Source organism: Rana temporaria, chromosome 1 (genome assembly GCF_905171775.1).
Source record: "Rana temporaria chromosome 1, aRanTem1.1, whole genome shotgun sequence".
In the NCBI taxonomy this organism is placed as follows: Eukaryota; Metazoa; Chordata; class Amphibia; order Anura; family Ranidae; genus Rana; species Rana temporaria.
Genome location: NC_053489.1, coordinates 626,591,942 through 626,612,171, shown reverse-complemented (window position 1 = coordinate 626,612,171; position 20,230 = coordinate 626,591,942). Strand labels below are relative to the sequence as shown.

The following is a 20,230-nucleotide window of genomic DNA, read 5'->3' as shown; positions in this document are numbered from 1 at the left end:
CCGACACCCCTTTAGCTGAGGTAAGGAAAGCCATCTTCAGAGTCGGGTTCCACAGTGAGATTAAGTTGAACGGAAAAGGGTGGATTGGACAGGGCCTCGAGTACCTCTGGTAGGTCCGATGTTGGAAAGACTGTCCTCTCAGGTGCCTGATCTTTACGTAGGCTCTGAGGAATTGAGTGACCAGAGGATGAAGAACCCAACTAGCACCCGTTTTGGCTGAACGGGCGGATAATTGCACCCAGGGTACCCAAGCTCAGCCCTTGTTAAGTCCTGACTGGAGAAATTCAAGAATCTGAGATGGTTATGTGAGATAGGATTCCAATCTCTTCCTGCGACATCGACACGAACCTCTCCCCGATCCTAGTGTAGGTGACATTAGTGGAGTTCTCTTGAGCTTGCATTAGGGCCGATCTTATTCCCCGAGAGCATCCTTGCCCCCTTAACCTATCCTCCTCAACTTCCAGGCTGTCAGATGCAGCTTCTCTGGACTAGATGGAGGAATTGCCCTTGATATAGGAGATCCCTGGTTACTGGAAGATGAATTGGCGGCTGCGTACTGAGTTGTAGCAGGGTCGTAACCCATGGCCTCCTTGGCCGGAACGGAATTACTGCAAAACCATTGCTGAGGACCTCCGAAGTCGGGACAGGGGTCTCGTGATTAGAGGAGCTGGAGGGAAAATGTACCCCAGCTCGAAGTTCCATGGGTGGACTAGGCATTCTGCTCCTTCCACTAGTGGAAAGTGGGCTCTGGACAGGAACCCCCGGCACTTGAAGTCTTCCGGCGTGGTCGCTAGGTCGATTTCTGGTACTCTCCAACTTTCATAATGATGGAGAGTACCTGTTGGTTCAGGGACCACTCAATGCTTAAAGTGTCTCTCAGCTTAGGTAGTCGGCCAACAAATTCTGTGCTGCCGAGACATACACTGCCCTCAGATCTAGCAGGTGCACTTGTGCCCACTACAACATGGGGCGAACTTCCTCCAGAAGCGTCCGACTCCTGGTGCCTCCCTGTCTCTAGATATATGGCACCGTCACCTTGTTGTCCATCCTGATAAGAGCACTCCTCTCCTCTTAGAAGAGTCGCAAAGGTCCTGAGGACTTGAGAGGCTGCCCTGAACTCTAAAATATTTGACCCTATGCCCTGGGTTCGAAAGTGCCACTGGCCTTGAGCTACCTGGTCCGGATAATGTGCTCTCCATTCCTGCTGGCTGGCATCCGATGCTGCTGCTTCTGGACTTGGGGGAACTATCGGTCTGAACATTCCGAGGTTGGACGGATGCGTCCGCTGCCACACTGATTGCTTTGAATGTGAATGGTCTGGAGCATTGACGTTTCACTCCACTGCCTTAAAAAGGAGTCTTGTAAGACCCGCATGCCAATGGGACCACTGTACTACGGGTATGGTCACAGACATGGACCCCAAAATACTGAGGAAGGTTCTGGCCTGTAGGCGTCTGGATGATAGCAGATTCTGCATCTTCTGTCCTAAGGGCTTCAGCCTCTCTTGAGGGAATTGTACCTAGTTCAGCCTGGTAGTCAATTCTGCTCCTAGAAAACCATGGTTTACGCTGGGCTGGGGACTGCCCCTCTTTTCTTTCCAAGTTGACTAGCCAACCGAAGTCTTGCAGGACCGTGAGCAATATCTTCCGATGATGACTTGGTCAGTGTCCCTTGATTTTCCGCCAGGAGCAGGATGTCATCCAAATAATGATGCACCCGCAACCCCTTCTCCCTGAGAAGTGCAATCAGGGGTAAGAGAACTTTGGGGAATGTTCTGAGTGCCGAGGAGATGCTGAATGGGAGGCACCGAAAATGGAAATGAGACTGATTAATAGAGAACCAAAGGAACTCCTGGAAGGCGGGCTGAATCGGGATGTGAAGGCTTTCCACCTTCCATTTTGATCTTCTTGTTGAGCCTACCTAGGTCCAGGACTGGACGCAGGTCCCCCGTTTCCTTTTTCCCTGTTCGTCTTTCAGGACAGGTACTGTAGAGAGACACAGGCTCCTCCCCTCACAGGAAACACCGCCTTCCAATTAGGAATTTAAGCCTCATCCTCCCTCAGCTCCTCAGTTTATGGTGTTTCCTCCGGAGGGGAGACACCGCTTGGGGCCAAGGGCCAGACAGCTGGGGAAGCTGAGGCCAGTATTCCTGAGAGGGGGGACCTGTTCTCCCTGGGCTCAGGGCTATTTTTTAAAACATGGCGTCCTGGTTGGCTGGGGAAGTCACTTACCCAGGACATCGCCGTGTAGCGTCCCGCGGACATTCCTGGGGTGGATTCAACCGCGGAGGTCTATTTGCTGATCCCACAGGGGTGGCGCTGCAGGCGGGGTGCACGCTCCCTGTGAGAAATCACAGTCGGCCAGGAAGCTGGGCTGGACCGGATGACGAGTGACGTCAGTTCCGGGGGGGGCGGGCACTTCCGCCGGACACGCGTCACTGGTCCCGGACGCTGCAGTGTAAAAAGGCCTGACGCTGGGCTGGTGCGGCCTCTCTCTTCTCAGCCGTAGGGTCGGCGTTTTTGCAGGCAGTCGCGACCACATTCCTCAGCGAGATGTCGGAAGCGGAGGCTTCCCGTGCACCTCCGGATGACGACAGCACCAGCCACTCTAAGGTAAGGAGAACCCTGGGGTGGTGTTCCCTTATCATATTGCACAGCTTCACTGGTGATTTTTTTTTTGTTTTCTTCTCCTGGTGGTCGGGGAGTTTGTTGGTGTAGTGTGTCTGGAACCCTGGTGGTGGTTGGTCCTAGAACACTCCTGGTGGTTACCTGTGTCAAGCGCTGGGCTCTCTCTTAATCTAGCCTCCACTTTCTTCTGTGTTTTTCAGAAATCCACAGAAAAATCAGCCCACAGCAGGAAGAAATGCCCTTCCTGCAGATCTTCCCTTAGTGAGAGTTGGAACAAAGCACTTTGCAGGAGATGTATTGAGGGGCTGGTTAAAGAAAGGGAGGCAGAGCAGGCATCTGAATTAGCAGCTTCTATGAAAGAGCTTTCTGGCACCTTTCAATCGTTTAAAGATATTTTTGCTAATTTTCAATTGCCCCAAAGCAGCCCTTCTGTAGCGCAACAGGTAATTCCACCCAATCCTGAGGTTCTTCCCTCTGGGAGTAGAGAGAAACCTGCGGATATCAGAGAGGATGCTGAGGAGGAGCAAGACAGTGCCGCTTCTAGCTCCCAAGAGGAGTCAGATAGTGAGAAGACAGAGGCAGGGCCCTCAAAAGTCTCTCGCTACAAGCTTTCCCTTGAAGAGGTGGAAGAATTATTGGAAACTATCCACGCTACTTTAGGGATAGTTGAGGAGAAAAAGACACTGTCACTCCATGACCAGATGTACAGTGGATTGGGAGAACAAAGGAAAAGGGTTTTTCCAGTCCATGAAGTCCTGGTCAATGCCATCAAAAAAGAGTGGCAGGACCCAGAAAGGAAACCTTTCTTCTCAAACTCTTTGAAGAGAAGGTTTCCTTTTTCTGAAGAGGAGGCTTCAGTGTGGAACAAATCCCCCAAACTAGATGCTGCCTTTTCGCAGGTATCCCGACATACGGACTTGGCGTTTGAGGACATGGGGGTCCTTTCAGACCCCATGGACAGGCGGATGGACTCGCTATTAAAAAAGTCCTGGGATGCTTCCCAGGGGAACCTTAAGCCAGCTATGGCAGCAACAGTGGTGGCCCGTAATCTAGAGCATTGGCTCTTACAGATCAGGGCACATATTGAGGCCGGAACGCCTAAAGAGACTATACTTTCCTCTTTTCCAACTTTACTGAGTGGCGTGCGGTATTTAGCGGACGCCTCAGCAGAGTCAATCCGCATGTCTGCCAGGTCTGCAGCTCTATCTAATTCTGCAAGAAGAGCTCTCTGGCTCAAGACATGGCAGGGGGATAGCGCCTCAAAGGTTAAATTGTGCGGGATCCCCCTTACAGGAGATTTATTATTTGGGCCAGGCTTGGAGGCTGTCTTAGATCGTACAGCCGACAAGAAGAAGGCTTTCCCCTTAAAGAAAAAATTTGGGGGACAGGCAAAGAAAAAATTCTGGACCCAAAAGAAGGTGGAAGTCCCCAAACCTGAGGGAAAGAAAAAGTTTTGGGGACCAAAAGGGAAAGGCCGTGCCGGGGCGCTTTTTCGTGCTCCTGAACAGCCCCAAAAACCTCAATGACGGAGTCAAGGTGGGAGGAAGGTTGGGGGCCTTTCTCCCACAGTGGGAGATGATCACCAGCAACCAATTTGTGCTGGGGATCATAAGGAGAGGGTACAGACTAGAGTTCTCAAGTCCCCCCCCATCCAGACTCTTAGTCACCAATTTGCCGCAGTGCAAAGAAAAATCTGTGGCTCTGCTCTCCTCTCTTCAGGAGTTGGAGGATCAGGAGGTGGTAGTTCGGGTTCCATCGGAGGAGATAGGAAAGGGCTTCTACTCCCACATTTGTGGTCCGCAAGCCTTCAGGGAAATTCAGGCTTATACTGAATTTAAAACCTCTAAACACCTCGGTCACGTACAAACGGTTTCGGATGGATTCCATCTATTCCGTGAGGACGCTCCTCCTTCCGAACTGCTTCATGGCATCCATAGATCTAAAGGATGCCTACCTACACATCCCAATAGCGGAATGCCATCAGAGATTTCTCAGACTGGCTGTGAGGTCCAGAGAGGGGACGTTTCACCTACAGTTCAAAGCACTCCCCTTCGGGCTCTCCTCTTCCCCCCCGCATATTCACCAAAGTGATGGTGGAGGTACTAGCCTTTCTACGTCTCAAGGGCATCCTGGTGGTGGCATACCTGGACGATCTGCTATTTTTTGCAGACTCCCCGACACGGTTGTCCCAGGACCTCCAGGTAGCAAAGGAGATTCTGGAAAACTTAGGTTGGCTACTCAATCTGGAAAAATCCAGCTTGACGCCCTCCCAAAGAGTCACTTTTCTGGGATATGTACTGGACTCAACCAGACAGATGACTTTTCTCCCAATAGAAAAAGTTCAGAAGGTGGACAATGTAATATCACTTCTTCAGAGAAGCGGCCAGCTTCCGATAAGGAAAGTCATGTCAGCTCTGGGGTTATTAACATCTTCTCTTCCTGCAGTGCAGTGGGCGGGTCTGCATTTCCGACCCCTGCAACTGTTCATACTGAACATTTGGGATCACAAACCGGAATCCTTGGATTCCCTGATATCCATACCGGTTCACATCAAGAGGTCCCTTTGGTGGTGGAGGAAGGGGGCGAACCTTTTACAGGGCCTGGATTGGATCTCCCCGATCTCCAGAACAGTGACAACAGATGCCAGTGGCTCCGGTTGGGGAGCACACCTGGACTCCCTTCTGACACAGGGTCGCTGGGCAAAAGAGGACTCGCAAAAATCTTCGAATTGGAGAGAACTAAAAGCGATAGAGTTAGCCCTCAAAGCCTTTCAGAAGGAGCTGCAGGGACAGCATGTTCGAATCAGGACAGACAACTCCTCCGCAGTAGCTTATGTCAACAAGCAGGGGGGCACCAGGAGCAAGACCTTATGGGATCTGACAAAGTCTATTCTCATATGGGCGGAGGCCAATGTCTTGTCCCTCTCAGCCATACATCTGAAGGGAGAATTAAATCAGGTCGCAGACTTCCTCAGCAGGAAGAAACTGAGGGAGGGCGATTGGGTTCTGAATCAAGAAGTCTTCAGAGCGATCACTCAAAGATGGGGTCTTCCGGGGGTGGATTTATTCGCCTCAAGAGAAAATGCCAAGACTCGGCTCTTTTTTTCCCTAAACAGGTGGGATGGAGCTCTGGCGGTGGACGCTCTGGCCCAAACCTGGCAGTTCTCCAGGTGTTATGCTTTCCCCCCTCCGGTTCTAATACCAGCAGTCCTGAGGAAACTGCAGGGGGAGAACACAACACTGATTCTCATCGCACCTCATTGGCCCAGGAGACCATGGTTCTCTATCCTGAAAGGTTTATCGATAGAACCTCCTTGGATTCTACCAATCCGGGAGGATCTCCTTTTACAGGGTCCAATCTGCTGCCCGCAGGTAGAGAGGTGGAATCTGGCAGCTTGGCTTCTGAGGAAGAGCTGCTGAGGGGCAAAGGGTTTTCAGAACGCCTGGTTGAAACACTCTTAAGCTGTAGAAAGAAGGAGACACAAGCCATTTACCAAAAAGTGTGGAAACGGTTTAACATCTGGTGCGCAGAAAGCTCCTTCAGTGTCAACAGCTCTGTGGCTGTTTTAGAATTTCTACAAGCTGGAGCTGATAAAGGGCTGGCAACTAGCACGCTGAAGGGTCAAGTGTCAGCTCTAAGTGTATTTTTTGAAAAACAACTAGCATTTGACCCTTGGGTCTCTAGATTTTTTATGGCTTTGAGTAGACGGAGACCTGTAAAAACCTCCAACTTCCCAGTTTGGGATCTCTCATTGGTTCTTCAGGCCTTTACAGTAGAACCATTTGAGCCTTTAGACAATTGTAGTTTAAAAGTGATCACTCTCAAAACAGTATTTTTAGTAGCGATCACTACTGCCAGGAGAGTGAGCGAACTCGAGGCCCTATCTATTAGGGCCCCCTTTTTTCAAGTTTTTCCGGATCGCATTATTTTTAAGACAGATCCGGCTTTTCTACCAAAGGTAGCTTCTAAGTTTCACAGAAGTCAAGAAATAACATTGCCTTCTTTTTGTTCAAATCCTGTGAGGGAACAGGAACACAAGTTTCACAACCTAGACGTTAGGAGGTGTGTCCTACAATACTTGGATTACACAAATCAGTTCAGGAAAGCTGATTCACTATTTGTTTTGTTTTCTGGGTCCAGGAAAGGGTCTAGGGCTTCTAGACGCACGATAGCCAGGTGGTTAAGGGCAGCCATCGTTCTAGCTTATTCTTCTAGGGGAGTAGAGCCTCCACAGGGTATCAAGGCTCATTCCACCAGGGCAGTAGCAACTTCCCAAGCAGAGTGTGCTGGTGCTTCCCCGGAGATCTGCAAGGCTGCAACATGGTCTAGTTTTTCAACGTTTGTAAAACATTACAGACTGGACCTACTTTCAACCAAAGACCAGGCTTTTGGACGCAAAGTACTGCAAGCAGTTGTCCCACCCTAGGGTAAGGTGCTCGCTTATCCTCTCTACAGTACCTGTCCTGAAAGACGAACAGGGAAAAACGGGGTTACTTACCGGTAACATCCCTTTTCCAGGAGTCTTTCAGGACAGCACTGGTACCCACCCTCTTTGTTGTAGGGGATATTATGGAAACTCATCAGACGAGGCCGTCAGGTAAGACGTAATTTTATACTTTTATGACGTGTTCTTGTGTCTCCCCAGCTGGCCGGAGGTACTCTGGAAAAAACTGAGGAGCTGAGGGAGGATGAGGCTTAAATTCCTAATTGGAAGGCGGTGTTTCCTGTGAGGGGAGGAGCCTGTGTCTCTCTACAGTACCTGTCCTGAAAGACTCCTGGAAAAGGGATGTTACCGGTAAGTAACCCCGTTTTTTTTTTTTTTTTTAAATAAGGAGGAATAAAACTCCCTCCCCTTCGGTGCGGAGGTACTTCTATTATTGCCCCCTTTGTGACAGTTCTGTTACATATTGTAGAGGTAACCTTCTTTTGTCTGGGGAAGACGGTACTCTGGTAGGCTGGAATGTGTTCTCCGGCAATGTGCCCCTGAACCTCCGTCTGTGACCGGTCTTGGTAGTGGACAGTGTCCATGGGTCTATTATATGACTTGATCATATTTGAACGAATCCCTTGAGCCTGGCGCCCACCTGATTAGGTGTGCGGGCGAACCCTCAAAGGGACTTCTGCTGTTCCCCAGATGTGATGGCCTTGGCTTTCTGTACCCTCGAGAAGGAGGGTCGAGTATTCCTCCGGTCCCTCTAGAGCATTCTGTCGGGACGGTAGGATCCTACATCCCTGTACTTGTCAGGAAGATTACACCTGTAAACGGGGCCCCTCTGGGGCTTCGGTCTCCTATCGGAGGGAATTGGCCCAAATGTTCCTCCGGTACTTGGAGATGGCTGAGCCCAGCTTTGCGCCAAAAGATCTGAGCCGACATATGGAATTTGCACCAGTTCGATCCTGATGCTGCGTCCCGACTGAGGCTCCTGTCATGAAGTCACCTGCCAACTTTATTTTCTGCAGGGAAAAAATTACTTTCTCCTGGTCGGCCCCTTCTGGAATGGACTTCTCAACGTTAGCCGCCCCTGTAGTGATGGCTTTAGCTACTACAGCCGTGGTGATAGCCGGCCTACAAACACCTCCTGCTGTGGAGTAAGCTTCCCTCAGCTCTAGATCGATTTTACGACCGAGTACGTCCCGGAAGGTAACTGCATCCTCAATCGGTAGGATAATGTGCCTAGCGAGTTGCATTAAAAATGAATCGGCCGTAGGCGCGTTGTGACTGAAGAGGGAGCTGGACGCCGGCTGGCACCCCTCTATCTCCGAGAGGGTCTCTGAAGCCTGAGCGTAATGGCCGGTGAAGCCCCTCTGGCATCCCATTCCTTCTCCTTGGTTGCTTTGTTGAAGCAAAGGCGGTAAGCCGATTATCTGGCAAGACTGGAGCCCCGCATACTCAGCAAGCGTTTGCCATGGGGCGGGTATAATAGCTCCGTTCATGGTGGGATGAAGGTGATCGTCTGCGGTGAAACCGACTATGACGGGAGCGGCTGTGACGCGAACGGCTATGCTATGAGTGATGATAGCGAGAGGCGACCTTGAGCGACTTCTGCGTGACCTGCCGGAAGCATGGCTTGATCCCGTCTGCCGTGAACTTGCGTCTTGTGACCCGATGGGGCTACCAAAAAGTAGCGTTGGTGGTCAGGCTCTCTTTTGTCTCTTCTCTACTTACCACCTACTGGACGGCCTCTATACCTAGTAGTTAATGGTGGTCTGCGAGGGCAGTGACCCCCATGAGAAGATAGAAGAGACAGCCCAAAAAAAATAGGGAAAGGAGAGAAAGGGCGAGACGTTAAATATGCCCCCCCCCCCCAATGAATTTTATTTATTCATTAAGTATTAGAAAGTTATATTTTTTATTCTTTTTATTTTTTTATTTTTTTTAAATAATTAATTATATATATTTTTTCCCCTTCATACATTTAAACTTCCCTTTATTTATTTATTTAGGCTGTAAAATACATTTGGGCCAGCTGGGCTGGGACATCAGTGTACCAACCTTTACTATTCTTCACTCTGGCAAGGCAGAGCAGCAAAACGACAGCTTCCAGTCACCGCCGTAGGACTAAGTTTTTTTTTTTTTTTTTTTTTTAATTCGCCGCTGCCGTCGCGGCGCGGATGACGCGTTTGCATGCGCGGAAGCGTCCCGCTCGTCCGGCGCCATCTTGGAAGAGGGCAGAGGGGACAGGCGGCGTCATCGTTGTGCTGCGCGCATGCGCAGACCGGCGTGGAGGACGCGGTGGTGATGACACAATATGGGGGTGCCAGAGGAACCACAAGACTCGGCGAGAGCTGATGCAAAAAGGTACCGGATATAAAAACAAACACTGTATGGCAGAAGTAAACATAAGTGGTGGTGACCCAGACAGTATGGGGGTGCCACAGCACACCGCCGAGAGAGCTGATCCAACACAAAGATACCAATATAAATAACCTTGATGGTAAATGCTTTACAAGGCTCGGCGAGAGCTGATGCAAAAAGGTACCAGATATAAATACAGACACTGCATGGCAGAAGTAAACATAGTGGGGGTGACCCAGACAGTATGGGGGTGCCATAGCACACTGCCGCAATATGAATTGATGGTAAATGCTTTAGAAAACAATACATTCATGACAGTACATAATGGAGAGGAAGAGGAGGAAAGTGGGGGTCACTGCGAGAATTGAAGCTTCTTTAAAGCTTGCTACAAATGTGCCAGATATTTCCATGAGCCCCTGAGACCACCAGAGCGGGGTTCCCACCATAAAGCTCATTTAGAGACTGTACAGGAGGGACTTCCAAACAGGAGAGGCATGAACCTGCTGGGGCGATGTGCGGTAAGAGGCATTACTTGCGTGTCCGTCCAATCCGTCAGGTGAGGATAAAAAAGAGAATGGTGCAGGGCGTCTCCCCTTCAAATTTATAGCTAACCAATCCTGTCAGGTTGTGGAGGCGGAGTCACAACCCAGTGTGTGTGCTGCCATGAATGCGTCAGGAAAATTACTTTGTAGTTGCTCTATTGGCTCTCGCCTGACTAATGCCATTCATTTTAAAAATCGCAGGAGCTGAAGGGAAAATCAGATGCAGCCACTGTTTGGATGTTCTGTCAGAATACAGTAGCCCAGCATGGATATTTGTTCATCTGTGCTGTATATTGTGAGTGGAGGAATCTGTTGGACTCATAGTGGTGGATCTACTAAAACTGGTGCAGCTGTGCTTTGCAGCCAATCAGCTTATAAATTCAGCTTGTTCAATTTAAGCTTTGACAAAAAAAAAAAAAAACTGGAAGATGATTGGTCTCTGTGCAGAGCAGCACCAGATTTTGCACTCCAGTTTTAGTAAACAAAACCCATAGTCTATGGCCAATTTTAGACAATGTTTGCTCTATAGAAGTGCAGATCTTCACTTTTTGAGTTCAGGTCCATTTTAGTAGGGTAATTAAAATGAAAAACTTTTGGCAACTCATTACAAGCCGTTATAGGTACATTTTATTGGGTTTTTTTTTTTTTTTTTTTGCACTACCCTAATAAATAAGTCTAATTGTTATTAACACATGCACAGTACAATGTGCATTATAACAATTTTCCACAAGATGGTACCATTGGCCTATAAGTTGATTGCGATCGTTCTTCCACAAGATGTCACTCTTTCTAAACCATTTGAGCCTTTTTTGTATAAATAGTAAGCTACACACACGTGATTTAATACCCTCTGTAAACGCTGCATCTGTTCCCTATTCTTTTTCTGTTTTTGTAGAGCTGTCTTAAATGAAAAAATGATGTTTAAAAAATAATAGAGGTTACTAATTGTGAGCTTTTTTTTTTAATTATTTACGTGATAAGATAAACATTAATCTGGATAACGTGAAAGGCTAAATGGTGGATAACTAATCGCATAATTCAGGAGCCCAGTAAAAGTTTATGTGCATTTATACAGAGCCAAGGTATGTTTTCTTCTACTGGCAAGAAAAAGGCTCAACGGCGCCGGCTGTAATATTTTTGACAAATTGGCTGCTTGGCTCCTTATTTCCCAGAGAAGATGTAGAATATATTTTGTGCACTTCTTTTTTTTTTTATCAAAAAATGACATTACATTACAGCATTGCATAAAATCAATCTAAAATTTCTTAAAGTCCTGTATTATACAAGGGCTGATTTGCATTTTGGCTTCATACATCTCTAGAGGGCTATGGCTCTCACCGTTGCCACTTCATGCTCCCCCCTCCCCCAACAAAGTCTCATTACTTTGCCTTATTTTTTGTGAGATGAGCATCAATTAAAAATTCAGTGGGGAGGCTGATACCATATCATAATAGCTGCCGGTATCTTTGTGGACTTGGAAATGCAGCTGCAGAAACTTTGCTGGTGGTGTAATAAAACATTTAGCTTTTACTGAAATCTTGGTTATAGATGTGCTGTTAAAACTGAAATCCAGGCACCCCGATTTACGCTGCAGCAGTGACACCCTGGGTAGTGGGTAAGCCCTTTTCTATCCTTTTTGTACAATGTAGGGCTGTTTTTTGAGCCCACGTTGTGCAAAAACTAAACACCAAAGTGAAAAAAAAAATGCATTGGGGTGTGTCATATGGTTCCCTCCCGAAGAGGAAGGACCCTTGCCTAACCCCCTGGGGTGCAAGATTTCTAAGGAAAAGGAAGGCGCCTTTAAGTGCAGTATGTAAAATGTAATAAAGTGCACAAAGTGTTAAAAGCACTTACAAGATCGTTGAGTGTTAAAAGACATGATAAAATCAGGAGTCCTCATCTGTGGCATGTGTCCATCTTCGGCAGGGTGGTAGAAAGCAGTGTAGAGCCGTCCAGCAGCTGTAAAGCATTCTGTGTTCCGGGTTCACTGCAGGACACACAAGGCTGATGGTGTCAGTGGGGGAGAAAGGGGCGTAACGCGTTTCGGAGCATGTGCTGCTCCTTCATCAGACTAAGCCGCACAACTTAAACGCATTACCGTCCCCTTCTACCCCACTTACACCAGCAGCCTCGTGTGTCCTGCAGTGAACCCGGAACACAGGTTTCCCTGTTGTCTTCTCTCTCTCCAACACGTACGAGTGCATAAGCACTTCTCTTATGGCAGAGCCGGTAAGAGGGAGATCTTTCCTACCTTGCCACTGGCACACAAACTGAAAAAAAATTGCAAAAAGTTGGCCAGATTTATAATTTGTTTTCAATTTAATAGAGTATACTGTATGTGTACCCTGATAATGAACTTAATGTATTTGCTGTCTGTTAAATATACCATATATATAAGTCCCCAAAAAACTTATTTGTCAGTGAGCTCATAAGTTGTACACTATGCAGTGTTGTCTGACCAGTCTTATCAGCTCTGCACATTTCATCATAGGAGGGCGCTGCTCTATAATCCTACCACACTTCCTGTCTTAGGGTGACAACGCTGCTTATAGATTCTGTATGTTGAGAAAGCTTGTCACCTTAGGACAGGAAGTGTGTTACTGGGAGCATCACTAAGTAAAAATACAAGGAAAAACGAATTTAGTCACTGCACCTAAGGACTACGGTTATAGTTTCATAGTTGGTAAGGTTGAATGAAGACACTAGTCCATCCAGTCCAACCTGTGTGATTGTGTATTCATGTAGAGAATAATTTCCCATTTCCCATATCCCTGTATATTGTGTTTACTAAGATGTTTGTCCAAGAGTCTTTTAAAACTACCAATAATTCCTGCTGGCACCACCGATTGTGGAAGAGAGTTCCACATCATTACCACCCTGACAGTGAAAAAACCCCTACGCTGCTTAAAGGGGTTGTAAAGGTAAAAAAAAAATTCCCTACATAGCTTCCTTTACCTTAGTGCAGTCCTCCTTCACTTGCCTCATCCTTCCATTTTGCTTTTAAATGTCCACACCAGGGAGAACGCCTTGTATTACTGTGTGTAGTTACAGACAGAAGAACAGGAAGTGAGGATTTCTCAGAAGAAATTAGGACATTTAAAGGCAAAATGGAAGGATGAGGTAAGTGAAGGAGGACTGCACTAAGGTAAAGGAAGCGATTTAGGGAATTTATTTATTTTTTACCTTTTACAACCCCTTTAAGGTTGAACCACTTCTCCTCCCGTCTTGAGTGGCCCCGTGTTTTTGTACACCACCTGAGACTGAATAGTTTTTCTTCCTATGCTGGGATCACCTTTGAGATATGTGTATATCGCTATCATATCTCCTTGCGTTACATCTCCAAGAAGAATAAGGCTCCATTCACACCTATGCATTTTGCTTTTCAGCATTTCTACATTTTTGGAAATGCATTTTTGTATTTTTTCTTTTTATTTGCTCAATTTGTTGTTTGGCAGATTAAATAATGCACAATGCGCTAAAAATGCACTACATGCTTTTCTGCAGCGTCTCCATTGAAGTCTATTGAACAAAAAAAGCCATGTTTTGCGTTTAAAAAAGTCCCTGACCCTTTCCAAAAATGCAGAGGTACAAAAATGCATTGATGTGAACGTATTCCATAGAAACTCATGTTAAACAAACATGTCCTGCATTTTTGCAAAAAGCATTAAAAAACTCATTGGTGTGAATAGAGACTAAGGCCCGGATTCAGAGAGATCAGCGTTTCTTTAGAGCGGCGTAGTGCATCTGATATGCGATACGCCGACGTAACTAAGAGAGGCTCGTACTGTATTCACAAAGCACTTGCTTCCTTTCTTGCGCCTGCGTAACGTAAAATGGCCGGCGTAAGCCCGCCTAATTCAAAGTAGCAAGGAAGTGGGCGTGTTGTAAAATTAACTATGACCCCATGTAAATGCATGGCCAAACGAACGGCGCATGCGCGTGCATGCTCAGAATCATGGCGCATATACTCCCTAACATACGCCGGCTCAATGCCTGTGACGTGAACGTAACCTACGCCCAGCCTCATTCACGCACGACTTACGTAAACGACGTAAAATACGACGCTGTTCCTGCGCCCATACCTTAACATGACTTACCCCTGCTTTATGAGGGGTAAACTTACGCCGGATGTACGCCTTACGTAAACGGCGTAGCTTACTGCGACGGGCGCAAGTACGTTCGTGAATCGGCCGATCTAGGTCATTTACATATTCGACGCGTAAATCAACGAAAGCGCCCCTATCGGCCAGCGTAAATATGCACCCAAGATACGACGGCGTAAGGAGACTTACGTCGGTCGGATCAAGACGAAATTCAGGCGTATCTGGTTTCCTAAATACAGCGCATAGATACGACGGCGCATCCTGCAATTAACGCGGCATATCAACAGATACGTCGGCATAAATTGTCTGTGAATCCGGGCCTACGTTTAGTGCTTGTAGTCATTCCTCATAAATTAAGTTCTTCCAGTCCCCTTAATAATTGTATTGCTGTTCTCTGGACTCAAGTTCTAGCACATCCTTCCTAAGGATTGGTGACCATAACTGGACGGGAATACTCCAGATGTAGCCAAACATGAGATTTATAAAGTGTCAGGATTAAAGTTTTATCTCCTGGAGCTAATTCCCTTTTTAATGCATGCTAATAGTTTGCTTTCCTTGCTTGTCGTTGCATGCTATGGCCCAGTCAGGCCTCGTACACACGATAGGTTAGCCAGAGGACAACGGTCTGAAGGACCGTTGTCTAAGGCCCCGTACTCACGACCAAACATGTCTGCTGAAACTGGTCCGCAGGCCAGTTTCAGCAGACATGTTTGGTCGTGTGTGGGCGCGAGCGGGCCGAATTCCAGCAAACATTTGCCCGCCGGGCCTTTTCCCAGCGGACAAATATTCCTGGACTTGTTTTAAAACAGTCCGCTGGAATCCTGCCCGCTCGGACATGTACGGTCGTCAGTACAGACCTACCGTACATGTCCAGGCGCCCGCCGTCCCTCGCATGCGTCGAATGACTTCGACGCATGCGTGGAAGCATTTTAAAGGCGGGCCGCCCACGTCGCTGCGTCATTGTCGCGGCGACACCGCGTCATCGACGCGGCGACACCGCGAACACGCCCCGCGTATTGTTTACGCGCGGACTTCTGTACGATGGTGTGTACAACCATCGTACAGAAGCCCTCTGGCAGACATGTATGGTGAAAACGGTCCGACGGACCGCTTTCACCATACATGTTTGTTCGTGTGTACCCGGCCTTAAGTTAACTAATGAAGCTGACTGATGGTCTGATGTGCCTACACATCAGTTAAAAAACGATCGTGTCAGAACGCGGTGACGTAAAACACAACGACGTGCATGCGTCGACTTGATTCTGAGCATGCGTGGGTTTTTTAACCGATGGTCGTGCCTACTAACGATCGGTTTTGACCTATCCTTAGCAATCCATCGGTTAAATTTTAAAGCAAGTTCCTATTTTTTTTAACCCAGGGTTAAATAACCTATGAGGCCCACACAAGATCGGTTTTGACCAATGAAAAACGGACCTTCAGACCGTTGTCCTCTGGCTATCCTACCATGTGTACGAGGCCTTAGTGTTCACATTTTTTCTCTTTAGTATAAATACGCTTTACTTTGTTCCAAAAAACTTACTCTTGTGGAATGTGTTTTTTTTTCTTCTAGGTAGCGCCAGAGACAAAAGCAGTCATGAAATGGATGAGGAACATCCCATTTGTCTTGTCTGGGAGTCTTCACGGTGGTGACTTGGTAGTCAGCTATCCTTATGACTTTTCAAAACACCCTTTGGAAGAAAAGATGTTTTCTCCTACTCCTGATGAAAAGGTTAGTGGAAATTACATACAAGAGAAGCTTGCAAAGCTGTTTCAGTGGTCAGGTCATGATGGAGGTGTTGTGTACTGGGTCCGTATATAGTGTAACAGAATTGTAATATATTCATGTCCAATGATCAGTTCATGGTGGAGGTGTTGTGTACTGGTTCCGTATATAGTATGAGGGTGAGGTCTATCTACGCCTGTGCATGTGGGGTAACAACTCTCCCAAAGGCGTGATTTCCAATGCCCAGGACCAGGTGGAGGCTGCTGTCATGTAAATAATCAAACATTAAGGCAGTCCCAGATTCAAAGATGAGCCACTTGTGTGCAGGGTTCTTCTATAGATTTTCCGTCCCAAGTTACTACACACTTGCAACTGATGTATGTGTTGCATTCAGAGGGACATGCAGAGCCCTTGCCCATTCCACCAGCCCAGTGTACTTCCATTATCTCACTCCCAGTAACGGAATGAAACACTGGTCTCATATGTGTCCTATGTTTAATGTTTCCTTCCATGTACCTAGCGATCAGGGTTAGATCTCTAACACTGGACTGCTCTGGTGACTAGAGGAGACTGACACCTAGGGAGGGAGTCAGTACATCAAACCCCTCGCTACTGAAGGACCTGTCACCTTGCCAGGTACCATGCAAACAACTGATTGCCGTAGCTGTTCTTCCCCTTGTTTACCCATGAACCTTTTTGAAGCGGTGTTGCACATACCCCATAGTGCTTTTAGGAGTACGCTAAGACTCAACATGCACCCCTAAATGTCTCAAAGCTCAAAGCAGTTGATTTTTTTTTACAGAGAATTCAGCAGAACATATATAACATGAATAAACGTCCTATTTCTAACTATCTCTAATTGTGGCTTCCCCCACGTATCTGCAAAGTTAAAGTTCTTTTGGGTAAAGTCTATGATTGGAAGAACTCGGATAGAGGTTTCCATGGTTCTGGGGATCCTGATGAGTTTGTACTCCAATGGTGGACCACAGTAAACTGAAAGGTCTTGGAGGGAACCTTGGGCAAAAAATGTTTTTTATATTTTGCCGGGGTTCCCCTTCAAGATTCTCAGCACACACGTTGCATCATCTTGATCCGACTTGTGGTGCGACTTCTATTCAAATTAATGGGCTCCTATAGGGATTTTGAATAGAGGCAGAGAAACGGCGGACGAGGCTTACCGCTGTGTATACAGTGGTAAGTCTTGTTAAACCGTGTTTTAACACCTTTTACTGACGTTTTTACAGCTCTAGCGCTGGAGCCTCAGAACGCCCTGGTCCTGTTTTTTTTTCTGGAGCTTAAAAACACCAATGCATGTTACAGCTCAAAAACACCATGGTGTGTATGAGACCATTTAATAACATGGAGTGGCGTTTTTAAGCTGCAAAAAAGCTCAAACGCTGCTGTAAAAACATCCATGAGTGTTAGGCATCGTACACACGATCGGTCCATCCGATGAGAACAGTCTGAAGGACCGTTGTCATCGGTTAACCGATGAACCTGACTGATGGTCCGTCGCGCCTACACACCATCGGTTAAAAAAACGATCGTGTCAGAATGCGGTGACGTAAAACACAACGACGTGCTGAAAAAAACGAAGTTCAATGCTTCCAAGCATGCGTCGACTTGATTCTGAGAATGCGCAGGTTTTTAACCGATGCTTTTGCATACGAACGATCAGTTTTGACCTATCGGTTAGGCGTCCATCTGTTCAATTTTAAAGCAAGTTCTCATTTTTTTGACCGAAGGTTAAAGAACCTATGGGGCCTACACACGATCGGTTTGGACTGATGAAAACGGTCCTTCAGACCGTTCTCCTCTGGCCATCCTATCGTGTGTACGCGGCCTTACAAGCAACACCATAAAATACAAATACATCAGATGTATCTTGAGGTAAAACAAACTACTTAAGTGCCCATCAATCACACAAATGAATTAAATAACACCAATCACATGTACAAAATGCAGATATTAAATATCAAATCATGCTATGAAAAATATAGTAACTAATAATTTGCCCGTTTATTGCAGAAATTTGTAAAATTCCTACAAAACATACCTGTATTAATTAATAAAATGTACAATACATCAAATCATAATCGGTTTAATCCAATGATAAAATCACCTAATGTATATCCTAGAATAAATTGACCTCATATATTCCCTAAAAAATAATTAAATATCAAAACAATTATATCACTATCAAATTCCAAACATATTTACTGAGAATATGTAATAAAGATCATTAACAAAGAAAGGGATAAAGAGGCCAGTCATACATCTTCTAAAAATCAAGGAAAAACATGTATTGGTAAAATCGTTAGTAAAATCAAACATGTAGTAATTAGTAGAAATAATCTGTATATTAGGATACAGATGATAAAATAGAATAATACAAAAAATAGGTGCAGAAAGAGAAGGGGGGGGGGGGTGCATTTGTTTTCAGCACTGTATTCTGTATAAATGAGGGAACTTGTGACAGTGGAAAGCAGCAACACATATATCTATCTATCGCGCACTAATATATAATATTTTGGCTGGTACAGTTTTTTTATTTTTTTTACTATACTATATTTTGTATATTTGTTCCTTCCTATTCATTGCTTAGGGACATCTCATGGTGTATGAGTACTCTGCCTGTTTCATGTACTGTATGATTAGGATAAGGGAGATTTTGACTTGCCTGTAATTTCCAGGTCTTGGTGTACAATACAGAACACAGTCCACCCTCCCTTAGTTTCCTTAGTTTTCATTTGCTTGCTACAAAACTGAGGATTCACAGAGTGGGGTAGGGTTGTAGGGGAGGCACTCAGAGGGTGTATCCTCTAAAGCTTTGCCAGTGTGCAATAACCTGAAGGTACACACCTATAGCCCACGGTGTATGAATATTTTGCCTGTGTCCTGCACTGTACAGCAAGATTATGGGTAAGTCAACATTTGTCTTTTTAGAAAGTTATCAAAGGAAGCCTAAATGTTTCTTTTGTGTCGAATGGTCAGTTTGTAAAAATCTGCTTGTGTTATAACCATCCATGGTGAGGTCATGTTGTGTTATGTTCCTTATCTAAAATAATTATATTATAATGCAAAGTTGTCAAGTGTAGTTGATTTGTTATAGTTCCTTATATTGATTGTAATTAAGTTATATTATAAACATGTCAAATAGTCATTTAGTGAAGTATATTTGTAATGTGAGTTGGTTTTCTGTAATGTAGAGTCTGTGTTGTATTGTGACCGTGGCCTGTAGTCATGTCATGTTTGTATCTGTGTTGCCCCAAGTCTGTCTGTAAAATGATGACATGACTATAGTCATGTCATGGTGGGAAATGATGATGTAAAATACAGGTTTTGTCATAATATATAGTGATCAGAGGGCATTGGGTAGTTTTGATGCTTTAAAACTGTGGCTAGTGTTTTAGGTGCATCTATTTAGTATTAGATAGAAACAAACAATGTCAGAATTCATTCAACAAAGTATTGGAAATGTTCCTTAGGGATTTTGGTCTAGGTTATTGGTGTATGTATTTACTGTATACAGCAAATACCTTGTACCTCCTCTTCCCAAAGCATTAATTTAGTGCAGGCTAAATTCTCACATAATGAGATTTTCACATTTGGTAAGACTACAACTGAACCACTCGACCATTTTGGCATATTTTCATGTTTGACGTTGCGGTCACATAAAACTATTGCATAACTATTCGCATTATTAAGCTGTTGGACTTAAAGCGGTTGTAAACCGCATAAACTTTTTTTTTTTTCCCCCAAACCTGCAATGCAAAAGGCATAATAGGCTAGTATGCATCGCATACTAGCCTATTATGAAATACTTACCTCGGAACGAGGTGTGTACCACTTACCTGGTCCACGCCGAGCAGGATGTCATCTTGCTCCGGCGTGTCTTCCGGGTATCGCCGCTCCAGCGCTGTGATTGGCTGGAGCGGCGATGACGTCACTCCCGCGCGTGCGCGCGGGAGATTTAAAATCGGCAGGGTCCGGCGATGCCGGTCCTTCAGCCGTGGAGTCCCCCCTGCGCATGCGCCGCCCGCATTGCGGGGGTAATATCTCCTAAACCGTGCAGGTTTAGGAGATATTATCCTTACCTACAGGTAAGCCATGTTGTAGGCTTACCTGTAGGTAAAAGTCCAAATAGTGGGTTTACAACCACTTTAAAGGGCTAGATCCACAAAGATCAGCGGATCTTTAGATCCGCATTATCTATGTGATTTAAGATCCGATGGCGCAAGTTTGAGAGGCAAGTGGGTAATTCACAAACCACTTACCTCCAAACTTGCGGCGGCGGATCGTAAAACCCTCGGCGGAATTCAAATTCCGCGGCTAGGGGGAGTGTACTATTTAAATCAGGCGCGTTCTGGCGCAGATTTAAATGAGCATGCGCCGTCCGAGAAATTTCCCGGCGTGCATTGCTCCCACTGACGTCACTA

General features: G+C 46.1%; 1 protein-coding gene across 1 annotated transcript in view; it reads left to right on the top strand.

Annotated features, from left to right (window-relative positions):
* The window catches only part of CPZ (carboxypeptidase Z), a 126,685-nt gene that overhangs the window by 60,079 nt on the left and 46,376 nt on the right, over positions 1 to 20,230 (top strand). The window contains exon 7 of the mRNA XM_040335359.1: positions 15,639 to 15,797. Within this exon, the coding sequence (XP_040191293.1) occupies positions 15,639 to 15,797 (159 nt within the window). The remainder of the gene's footprint in view (positions 1 to 15,638; positions 15,798 to 20,230) is intronic.